Here is a 12,001-nt window from a genome sequence, read left to right as displayed (position 1 = left end):
GCAGGGCGGGCAGCAAAGGGCCAGGGTAGTCCAGGTGATGGCAGATGAGATTCCACTGGGCAGGAGGCCTGAGTGAGCTGAGTCAGGCTTCCCCCTCCTGCCACAGGGGTCCTCTCACCTGCTGCCATGCTTCCCATCTCTCATCCTCCTTGACAAGATGAAGTGATACCCTTTAAGTAATCTTTTTTCTTGTTTCACTGATCTTGAGTACTAGAAAGTCATGGATGAATAATTACGTCTGTGGTTTTCTATGGAGGTTCCATGTCAGATAAAGATCCTTCCGACGCCTGCCTCACACCACCGCCCCCCCACCCCACCGCGTCGCCCGGGGTTGTGGGCACTGCGCTGCTGCACATATAAGGCGGGAGGCTGTTGCCAACTCTTCAGAGCCCCACGAAGGACCAGAACAAGACTGAGTGCCTCCTGCCGATCCAAACATGAGCTGCCTGCCCGTCCTGCTCCTGCTCCAACTCCTGGTCAGCCCCGGACTCCAAGCTCCCATGACCCAGACAACGTCCTTGAAGACAAGCTGGGTTAACTGTTCTAACATGATCGATGAAATTATAACACACTTAAAGCAGCCACCTTTGCCCTTGCTGGTGAGTAGCTGGAATAAGACTGGCCTGTAGCAGAGAGGGGTGGTGGCTGCTTCAGGCCAACAGGCCTCATGGGCCTCTCTCTCCTTTCACCCCCACAGGACTTCAACAACCTCAATGGGGAAGACCAAGACATTCTGATGGTAAGATCTCAGCCCGTGGATCCCAATCCACTTCCTGCCTGGGTGACTTCAGCCATGTCATTCGGTCTTACCTAGCCTTGCTTTCTTCATCTGTAAAATAGGGTTAATAGCGCCTATCTCCGTGGGATTGTTATGACAATCAAATGACACAATGTGCATAATGTTCTGGCCCAGCATCTGGCACTGGAGTTCAATACATGGCCATAGCAATGGCTATAATAATAAAAATGACTTTTAAATTAGAAAATGAAAAGGCAGTTCTAGGTGAGGAATACCAAGGGCATTAAGGTCAGTTTTTGGTAGGGCAGACTCTGGACTGACAGACAGAAATTTCCCCCACAGATGTGCCAGCTTCTTTTTCCCTTAAAAAACTGAGTTTGTGTTTTCCACCCTCATTGGCTGTGGCATTATCATTTACAGTTATTTTTCATGGCTCCGGTTGGTTGCAGTGGTTCTGTCTCACCTTTGCATGACATTTCTTGGGTCAAACAAGAAGTGGAAGCCTTTGCTGAGTTCCTGGGCCATCTGTGTTTGGGGCACTCACAGCTCACACGCTGCACCCGTTTCCATGCTGGGGTCTCTGTGATTTTCTTTTTGATTTCTAGGAGACTTTAATTCAGTCAGGGCATGCACACTGTTATCAGCCTCTGAGCTACAAATACTTCCCTTGGAAAACCCCCTGCCTTTTGTAGAGCTTCTTTTTGGAGATATTTTTTCCCCCAAGTGCAGAAAGATCCACCTAGGTACCCCCTCCCCACCCGTTTTTTTTTTTTTTTTTTGAGACAGAGTCTCACTCTGTTGCCCAGGGTGAAGTGCAGTGGCATGATCTCAGCTCACGGCTACCTCTGCCTCCTGAGTTCAAGCAATTCTCCTGTCTCAGCCTCCCGAGTAGCTAGGATTACAGGCGTGCACCACCACTCCCATTTTTGTATTTTTAGTAGAGACGGGGTTTCACCATATTGGTCAGGCTGGTCTTGAACTCGACCTCAGGTTATCTGCCTGCCTCAGCCTCCCAAACTGCTGGGATTACAGGCTTGAGCCACCACGCCCAGCTCACCTAGGCCCTTTGTGTAGCTCACATGGAGCCAGAGACTGGGGGCTTGAGGAAACCAGGTCCTGCCTGCCACTCACTTCTAGGCCTGTGCCCTTGGGCAGGGACCCACCTGAGGCAAGAACGGGACTAGGAGGGAACCCGAGGAGGTCCCCACCAGTGGGCTTGGGAAACTGTGGGGGTGACTTCCACCTGCTTGTGGGAGGGATATTCCGTAGCCTTTCCCCCTTAAGTGTATTCTCTGCCCCGTTAGGAAAATAACCTTCGAAGGCCAAACCTGGAGGCATTCAACAAGGCTGTCAAGAGTTTACAGAATGCATCAGCAATCGAGAGCATTCTTAAGGTATGTGAAGCTGTTGAGGGTTTGGGATCCCTGTGTTGGCCCTGCCCTGCCTGTGGGGAGGACAGCAGGGCCCACTCCCTTTCCAAGGGAATCTCTGACCATCTGCTTTGGTCTCTTTCCACAGAATCTCCCCCCATGCCTGCCCATGGCCACAGCCGCACCCACGGTAAGCTGTCCCCCAAGATGCCCCTGTCATGGCTTGCTCCTCAGCTGGTCTTCACCATTACAGCCTGGACTCACCTAATGCCACCTTCTTGGTTTCTTTATAGCGACATCCAATCCGTATCAAGGACGGTGACTGGAATGAATTCCGGAGGAAACTGAAGTTCTATCTGAAAACCCTTGAGAATGAGCAAGCTCAACAGATGACTTTGAGCCTTGAGATCTCTTGAGTCCAACGTCCAGCTCACTCTCTGGGCCGTCTCACCACAGAGCCTCAGGACATCAAAAACAGCAGAACTTCTGAAACCTCTGGGTCGTCTCTCACACAGTCCAGGACCAGAAGCATTTCACCTTTTCCTGCGGCATCAGATGAATTGTTAATTAGCTAATTTCTGAAATGTGCAGCTCCCATTTGGCCTTGTGTGGTTGTGTTCTCATTTTTATCCCATTGAGACTATTTATGTATGTCTGTATTTATTTATTTATTTATTGCCTTCTGGAGCGTGAAGTGTATTTATTTCAGCAGAGGAGCCATGTCCTGCTGCTTCTGCAAAAAACTCAAGAGTGGGGTGGGGAGCATGTTCATTTGTACCTTGAGTTTTAAACTGGTTCCTAGGGATGTGTGAGAATAAACTAGACTCTGAACAACCGCTTTGTTACCAGTGTCTCAATTTGACTCGGAACTTAGTGACCATTTTAGGGGAGACTGGTGTGCCACGAATACTGGGTGGCTTGATCCTGCCACGTGGATGCTGTCTGGGTGAGCTTGTTCTCACACTGCCCTCCTGCCACCCCCATTTCCAGAAAGGTGATGATAACCCTAGCAATCTTGAATATCCACAGAACTGCTACCAGGTACCAGGAGCCGTTCTGAGCATTTCACCTGTGCTATCTAACTTATTCCTCACCCCAACCAAGAGTATGTTTTCTCCGTTTCATGGGAAACTGAAGTTCAGCGTGGTTGAGCAACTGCCTAAGCTGATAGTGGCCCAGCTGGGGCTTGAATTCAGGTCTCCGGGGTCTGGGGCATGCTAATCCTGTGGCATGTCTCCCCCTAGTGGTCCTTCCAGAAACTGCAGCCGCCGCCCCTGCTCCTCCCAGGGCCAACGTCAGGGATCAACATCCCCTGACCCCCTGAATGCAGCAGGTTCTGCTGACACAGGCCACCCAATCCTTGATTCCATTCCTTTAAAACCCTCCAAGCCTGGAGTCTCCACCCCTGCCTAAGCCCCCAGCCTCTCCTGCCTGATGATTTAGCAGCCACCCTGTAGGCCTCCCGGCCAGCCCTGGAACCCACACCCTGACGATGTGTGCTCTACTGGGGAGCCAGATGGAGTTTTAGAAAATGCAAATCTGACCATGTGGATCTATACTGAAGCCCCCAGTCCTCGGGGTCTTCTGGACCTTGTCCATATCCTTAGGACAACGTATAAGCCTCGCCTCCACCTGTTGCTTCTATTTCCCCCATGGCTACCACCCTAATCAATGCTACAGCCAAAAGGAGTGCTGGGACTTCCTAGACAGGCTTCCATGAAGCCTCTTTTCATGCCCCAGAGCTTCTGTCCACATTGTCACCTCAGTCTGGCATGCCTTACTTGGCATTATGAGTTCCTATTCCATGGACCGACTCAAACTCTGCCCACCTCTGGACTGTCCACACGTCCCAGGATGGGGCCCTCCTCCGAAATAGGTGGGTACACAGGGACCCACTGGAGGGACAGCCATTGTGGCCCGGAGGTGGTACAGACCAGCCTGGAGGCAGAAGGCAGGAGGCTGGGACATCCCAAGTGTGGCTTCAGTCTGCCGCCTGGCCCTTTAGCCCTGAGTGCCCCCCTCTAACTCCCCTGCACACCATCCTGTGGCCCTCCTCAGTCTGCCAGTGGAAGGAGGGGCAGAGGGGCCTTCCTCTGTCACCACGTAAGCAGCAATAGCATCCTCTCTGATTCCTCCCAAGTCCCAGAAAAGCGTCAGAGGCTGACACCAGGTGCTGGGGTCCTGTCCCCCTTTTTCCTCTTTTCCACCTTGATCCATCCCTCCCTTGAGGTTATGAATAAGGAACAGCCCGGCTGCTTGAATGGGACTGGAGATGATGGAAGATTTAGCTGCTACAGGCTCAGAAATCTATCCCCCTACATTTTTCCCCCTAAAAAACCGTTATGTTCCCACAGAAGAACTCTCTTCTCCCCCTCCCCGCACCTCTCCCCAGCCTGGCTCACTGAGGGCATTGCGCGGGGATCAGGGGATGTTTGTTGTTGGACTTAGCCTGGGAGGAGGTATAGAGGATGCTGCTGCAGTTTCCGGATTGACCACTAGGGGGAGGTGTGTGCCACCGGTCTCAGGGCACACCAGGGGTCCTGGAGGAGCCAGGCCTGAGAGGGTAGGGCGAGAAGTCTGACTCTGGACTGGGTCTCCCAAGTCTCCTGCACACCCAGCCCCCACAGCCCTCACTTTCTCTCCCTCTCGCACGTGACAGCTGGTCCTGTTTTCATCCTGGGCTGAGGCAGCATTTGTGCCCCGGCCCCATGTTCCCACGAGTCGCTGCTTGCCACCTCCTCTTCACACCCTGGAGAGTGGGTCAGCAGCCGTCTCCTCTGCTGGTCCTGTGTTAGTGACTGATGCCTGCAAGAGGCAGGGTTAGTGGTTGGATCAGACACAGACCCGGTGCACGAGGCCAGTCGGCAGGACCTGTGGCTGGCGAAGGGTGGCAGGTGGAGGTGACATGCTGGAGAAGGCAGTGGGCGGACCTTTTCAGATGCGCTGGGGTCTTCTCGCTGACCTTCTGGAATAGCATAGACTGCAGCTTAAAGCCAGACTGGGGCCAGAACCAAGTGGCAGTCAGTTCCTGGACAGGTTGGGGTAATTTCTACATGCTTTAGACAGGAGGTTTATGTTCCCTCCAAATTTGTATGTTAAAATCGAATCCCCACTGTGATGGTATTAGGATTTGGAGCCTGTCCTTTGGGCCAGGTCTATGTGTCCAGATGGCGCCAGGGGGCAGCATCGCCCCATTATAAATCCCAGAACCACCAGAGAAGGCCCAAGCTCCTGCCTTCCCACATCCCAGGTGTCTGCTCAGGGGGAAGATGGATTACAGCTCTCAGCCAGGAATTTTATTTTTCACTTAAAAAATACTATTGTTGGAGCGAGACTCCATCTCAAAAAAAAAATACTATTGTTTTTCATTGGAGGGGAAGATGGGAAAGTGTATATACTCTTTACTGAAAAACTTGGAAGTGCAGAAAAATAGAACAAATGGAAAATTGACAGAAAGGCAAGTGCCTAAGGAGGGCAGAACTCAGAAGGCACAACCAGCCTCACCCCTTGACAGGAATCCTCCCACTCCAGGAAGGGGCTCTGCTCCTCCTGCCCTGGCCTCAAGCCCCCATTTGACTCAGTGGAGCAACTGCTCTGAGGACCCTCCACAGCTCCCCCAGGCTGGGGCGGGCATAGGTGAGACACTGGCCCAGGTCTTTCAGCCCTCCTGGCCATGTGCAGTTGGCCCAGCGCAGTGTGGCGGGGGTCATTACAGACAGCACAGGACCGATGGACAGGCGTAGACCTCATCGGAGGCACTGCCCATGGGTGGCACAGAAGGGGCCTGAGAGAGAAGTTCATCCAGCAGAGAAGGGTGGGAAAGGCACAGGGAAGGAAGAAGGCAGATGCCCTGGGGGAGGAGGGCATGGAGGTTGAGAAGACAAGGTAAGCGGAGGCATAGGAGAGTCTAAGCAGTGGAGAGGCCAGAGTGTGGCTGGGTGCCAAGTGTCCAAGGTGAAGGCTGTGCCCTGGGTCACTGCTTTTGCCCCTGGAGCCCAGCCAGCCTGGGCCCCAGGCACCTCTGGGTCTTAGCTGGTCTCTTCTCCCCATTCCTCCCTCTCTGATCCCAGGCCAGCCCAGCCCGGCCACTGTGGAGACAGTAAGACTGGACGACCGTGGCCTGAGGAGGGGTGGGTGGAGGGAGGCGGAAGGACAGGATGGAGCCATGGCAGACACTGTTTAACCCCAACAGGAAGGAGCAAGGGCAGAAGGAGAGAGGTGCTGGAGGAAATAGGGGCTGGTCCAGCAAAGGGGGATCCCTGGGCCCAAGAAGATGGGGGACCCATGGTGGGAGAGAGGGAGAGGAGGCAGAGGTGGTGTGGACCAGGGGTGGGGGCTAGGGGCCCAATTTTCCCCCTTGAAAGCCTCAGGTCAAGCTCAACGAGGTGGATCAGCAAAGTTGCTGCTGCCCTCCTGGACTGAGAAGGGACTCGAAGATTCCCCACAATGACCCAGGCACCCAGGCTGTGATTATCCCCATTACACAGACAGAGACTGAGGCAGAAAAATGAAGGTTATTTGAGTCCAGAGCCTCTGAATCTTTAAGCAACAGTGGTTCACAAATGCCCACCAAGGCCCAGGAATTCTTTAAGTCTGACCCTGGACGTGCCTGGGGTCTCCCCTTGACTGGATCCAAGCCTCCCGTGTTAACTTCTGCCCTACAACCTCCTGCTTCCAGCCCCATAGTGAGCAGTGCAGCATTAGCACCTCAGCTCCACGCTTCTCACCTGACCACTCTCATATTGCCCACTAAATGCCTCTACATGCCCATCTGTCCTGTCCTCCTACCCGGCACCCCCTCCCCACAACCAACACACACATTGGGGGCTTAGATCCAGGGAGGTGGTCCTCTGTGCTCCTCTCTGTCTCCGTCCCCATGCCTTAAGGAACTTCTGAGAGAGACCCTGGCTCCCAGCTGTCCCCTGCCATGGCTGGTTGTCAAGGCCTCCTCCAGCTCCCACTCAGGCTCCCCAAAGACCCCAAGCTCAACTCCACTTCCAGCCATGGCTCATGAGTGACCCCTTCCCTTTCCCCTCCATGAGCCCTCCCTGTCCTGTGGGGTCCATGGAATCCTGCTGGTGTGAGCCCTTGACCCGGGATGCTCCCGGGACCTGCTTTGGCAGAGACTTGCCTGGGGCATGCACTTGGAGACTCAGCCCTTTCCTGGAGGGAAAGTGGGCTGTGCTGGAGACCAGCGGGAAGCAAGGACAGCAGGCTGTGGGGATGGCGTGTGTGTCCTGAGAGGGGCCAAGTCAGGGTGTCACGGAGGGAGGACAGCTGTGGGGAGGCAACGGAGGGCAGCAGGTGCCAGAGCGAAGGCCAAGCAGCAGAGCAGGGGTCTCCTTCCCTGCCTCCCTTCATGAGCACCGGCTGCGCACCTGCTCTGAGTCCTGATCCCGTGGGCCGGACCAAGGCCCTCCCGAGCATGAGGAATAAAAACACTGGGCAGCCGCCACTACCGTTCAGAGAGCCTTGAATCAGGGAGGATGCCCCCATGCAGTGGGTCTCTGATCAACATGACTCCCCTGCTATCCCAGGCTGATGGCCAGACTCAAGAGCTGCCCCTGGCAGCCTTGGACCACCTCGTCCCCACCAGGACAAGTGGAAAGACTGAGGAGGATGGTTCCCTGTCCTGGTGTTCCAAGCTGGCTCTTTCTGGAAAATCTGTATGGCTCAGCCACTTTGCCATCAGTCAAGCTCGAGCACCAGGATGCAGGTGGCGTTTGCCTCCTGGGGCTGGGGTGGGGAGGCTTTAGGGCCCCGGGGAGGGGTCGCTTTAGGGCCCCGGGGAGGGGTCTACACAGGCCCACTTCCCATGAGGGAAACCTAAATTTACACTCACCTCCAGGGCATGAGAAGGCTGGGAGGCTGGTCTGGACCCTGGTAACCATTCCCCTCTCTCTGATGGACAGGGAGACTGAGGCTAGATGGAGGCACCTAGCAAGCCAAAACAGAAAACGAAAACAGAAACACCTTTCCGTGCAGATATCCAGTGCATCCCCCAACAGGCTGCAAAAGTAGTGTTACATGCCCTGTGGGGTGAGCCAGCTAGGGCTCAGAAGGGGCAGGCCACAGGCCAAGGACATGCAGTGAGCTGTGCCTGCCCAAACAGGGCCTCAGGGAAAGTCTGAGGGACCCGTGAGGGATCCAGAACAGTCTCGGAGGAGGCTCATTCCAGAACCACTCGTCGTGCTGAGAGCAGAAAGCCCACACCTGCCACCTCAATTCTGGCCCATCAGTTACAGGGGGATGCAGGTGCGCGAGCCAGGCGAGGGCCTGGGACTTCCACCCGGCATCTTGACCCAGACTCTAGCTCCAGACATAGAGGGCAGGAACGGATGCCCGCAGGACTTCAGAAATTATACAGGCTTCTGGTCTCATGACTTCTCCTGCTTTTGATTTTTAATGCACCTCCCGATGGCTCTTCCCAAGAGGGCACACATAGGCAGTGGGCCCTCTGGGTGCCTGATGATCCTCCCAGCCAGAGATGAGGCTCAGAGCAGAGACTCAGGAGCAGGGGATGCATTTCCGGCCCTAGAGGGAGTACACCCGGTGAGCAGTAGACACAGGTTGGGGAGGGCGCTGTGGTGGGCAGGCCTGGCACACCCATGGGGTGTTTGTGTCCACAAGGACTCCTCTGCCTGAGTGATATGCATGGTGGAGTTGCCAGACCCTGAGGGAAAACGAGGAAGCCCCAAGAACAAAGAAGCAAACAAGGAGGTCTCATTGTCCTTGGCCATCCTCAAAAGTTGACACCCCACCACCACTTCCTGCCTGACTCACTGTCCATGGCCCCTCTGGTATCGGGAGCCTCCTCTTTACCGGTGACTTCCAAACGCCCTGACTTCCGGACCCACATGGCCACAAATGACTGAGTCTTCCTGGAGGTACCCTGGCCTCTCAAACTTGCCATTCCAGTGCAGCATGGGCTGACCTCTCAAACCTCTCTGTGACCTTGTGTCTCCCCCATCACAGCAAATGGTCTCCATGTCTCTGCCTATGAGTGCGGGCCTTGTGCTCCCAGTCCCCCACCCCATGGGACCACCAGAAGTGAGCTCTCCGAGTGCAAGGGGCCTGTGAGGTGTGTACTCCACAGCAGACCCTCCAGGACGCTTGGCTGAATAGATGCAGAGACCACATGTGGTTGAAGGTTAACCACCCTCAGATCCTCCCAGGCCAGTCAAGACTCCCCAGTGCCAGGAACCTGGGAATACCAAGAGGCCAAACTGGAACTGGAGCTTGGCGAGGGCAGCTTCCCTTTTTGAGGTGTACATTTGGGGACCGAGACAGAGGGGATGCAGGTGGGGATAGACTGGGACTGAAACCGCAGAAGCCAGAGATGTTGCTTCATATGTCTGGTGTGGCCTGGAGTGACAAGGGAAGGACAAACCACTCACGGTGCCATGCGGTACCAGGATCTCCTGTCGGTGATGCAGGACCCGGGAACCCAGACTCCCTACCTCACCATGTGTGTCCAGAAAGGTGCCCTCTGGGGCTAGGGCTGGGCAAGGGGCAGTTGTCCCTGGAAACTCCAGCAAGCCTTGCTCCTCTGCCCAGTTTGGGCTTCAGAAATCTCCCCACGCACTGGGCAGAGGAGAAATTGAAGGATTGTCTCTTCCCTGGGAGGATCTCCAACAAAGTTTCCTGGGGCAAGCAACAGTTTCCTCTGTGAGGCAGTGGCCATTAACCCATTGTACAGATGCAGGGGTTGAGGCTCAGGGAGGAGGGACTTTCCTATGCTTCAGGGATCGGTGGTGGCTGGGTAAGGACAAGAGCGCAAGCCTGGGACATAGAGATGCCTGGATGGCAGGATCTGCTGGGGAAACTCTGCCTTCAGCCCAGACTTCCCTGGGACAGTCAAAGGCCTCTCCAGCCTACCTGCCAACACCTGGCAGGCATCTCTCTTTACAGCTGCCTTGAGGGGACAAGCACGCTGGGTCCACCCCAGGTGACCAGCATTTCCCAACTTCCTGACCCCAAGACAATGGAAAACGCTAGGATAGCAGGAACGGATATGGGTTCAAATTCTGGCTCTGTGGTCACTGATTGTGTGGACTGGGCTGACCACTGGTCTCCCAGATCTCAAGTCCCCAGAGATAACAAGGACCCTCACCAAGGATTGGACAGGTCAAAGAAGGATCAGATCAGCCCCAAAGCCTGTGCGGGGGTGCCATGGGACCGAAGGGACTTTGAGGCCCATTTCCTTCCCCTTGTGATAACGTCTCTCATGATAAGGATCCTGGAGTGACTCAAGCCCCTGTTTCCTACAGAGCCGGTGGGGTGGACACGCATAGGAAACTCCTTCCAGAGGGTTTTCTCCTGTCTCTGTAGGAAGGGGGGCCCCAGAGGGGTCATACCACCCATCGTGGTCCCCGCCTCTGCCCTGCCACAGCCCCATCGGAGCCCCTGAGTCAGCATGGCTGGCTATCTGTTGACACTATTTAAAATACGGTGCAATCTAGGAATGCCTGCCTGTGTCACGGCCTCAGCCCTGATGTCATCTTTCCATGAGAAAGATGTGTGGCTGCCCACAAACCTCATCACCAAACCCATGGATTTCTGTCCTATATGTGCTGACTTGGGCACCTGCAGGCCACCACTGCCGAAATGGATTTCTCATTATGACTCTTGCTTTCCTCCTTTCCTTCCCTCCTAGGCCCTTGGCCACTGGCCTGTTACTTGCCCATCTGTTATGTCCCAGCCCTTAAACACAGCTTTGCTGGCCCTCAGCTCTTCTTCCTGAATAACTTCCGTGGCCTCAGCTACCACACGGACATGTACCGCTGCCAGATCTGTCTCCTGTACATGCAGCCTCTGAAACTCCAAAACTTCCTGTGGGCCTTGCACTCTGAAGACCTGCTCCTTTGTCCCCTGGGTCCTCACCTTAGCCACGTGGACAGTGATTCTAACTCCTCTTACTCACATTCAAAGCACACTTTGGTGGGGAGGGGGTGAGTAGACTAATCTTGCTCCTCCATGGATGGGGTTAAAAAGTCCTTGGAGGCAGGACCCTGACCGTTTGTGTCAACCTTATATCCCTTTTCCCTGCTGGGAACCTAGTAGGTGCTCAAAAAATAATGAATGACTGAGTGACTTCACTATAGCACCAAGTCCTGTTGAGATTCTACCTCCTCAATCTCTCTGGAGTCTGCCTGCTGTTCCTTACACCCATTCCTAAAACCCTAGGGCTCCCTGTGCCCAGAACATTCTCCCCTGTCCTCTCCTGCTCCTCTGCTTCCAACCCAATGTACCCACCTGACTTCTAGCCTTTCAGCCTGGGCTTGCAGGCAGGATCTCTAGTGAAGCTCTCTGGTCCCCTTGGGTCCCCAAGCTAGAGAAGGTGGCTCCCTGGGATCCCTCAGCTCTGGACTTCCCCCTGCGGAGTCAAGGTCACACCATGGGAGGGTCCATTGCAGTCTGTTTCCTGCCAGACTGAGACCCTCAAGGGCAAAATGTGAGGGCCAGTGGGAGGGGTCCCGTTCACCTTCTCCCCAGAACAGGGCATGGTATGGATTGGAAAGACTTGTTGACTGACTGTCTGAGCCATGACAGCTCATTTCTAGGAGGAAAGTGACCTTCTCTCCCACATGGGTCATACAGGCTCTCTGCCTCCCTGGCCATCAGCTGAACCACTGTCTATGGCTCCCTTCCCTGCCCTCCAGCCTTCAGGATGCTATCCAACACATGTGATATCTACGTGTAGTATCCATGTCCTCATCTCTCCCCCGAGAGCTCCCTGGAAAGAGCTGAGCCAAGGCCTTGCAAAAAAGGTGGAGGAAGGGCCAGGGCCTGGACATTTCATGTTCCCACCCTAGCCTGGCCACCTAGGAGTGTTCTACGCAGGCTCAGATGGATGGGGCTGGCCTCATAGTGGGGTCTGGAGGACTAAGGT

At 54.9% G+C, this 12,001-nt stretch overlaps 1 protein-coding gene across 1 annotated transcript; it reads left to right on the top strand.

Annotated features, from left to right (window-relative positions):
• The first annotated feature begins 385 nt into the window (after positions 1-385).
• On the top strand, positions 386-2,942 carry IL3 (interleukin 3). The gene is made up of 5 exons (XM_032155893.2): positions 386-599; positions 698-739; positions 2,044-2,133; positions 2,258-2,299; positions 2,403-2,942. The coding sequence occupies exons 1-5, from the start codon at positions 438-440 to the stop codon at positions 2,523-2,525; spliced, it is 459 nt and encodes a 152-aa protein (XP_032011784.1). The 5' UTR covers positions 386-437; the 3' UTR covers positions 2,526-2,942.
• Positions 2,943-12,001: the final 9,059 nt, after the last annotated feature.

Source organism: Hylobates moloch, unplaced genomic scaffold, assembly GCF_009828535.3.
Source record: "Hylobates moloch isolate HMO894 unplaced genomic scaffold, HMol_V3 SCAFFOLD_6, whole genome shotgun sequence".
NCBI classification, from domain to species: Eukaryota; Metazoa; Chordata; class Mammalia; order Primates; family Hylobatidae; genus Hylobates; species Hylobates moloch.
The sequence above is the reverse complement of the archived record's forward strand: the minus strand, read 5'-3'. Positions and strand labels throughout refer to the sequence as shown.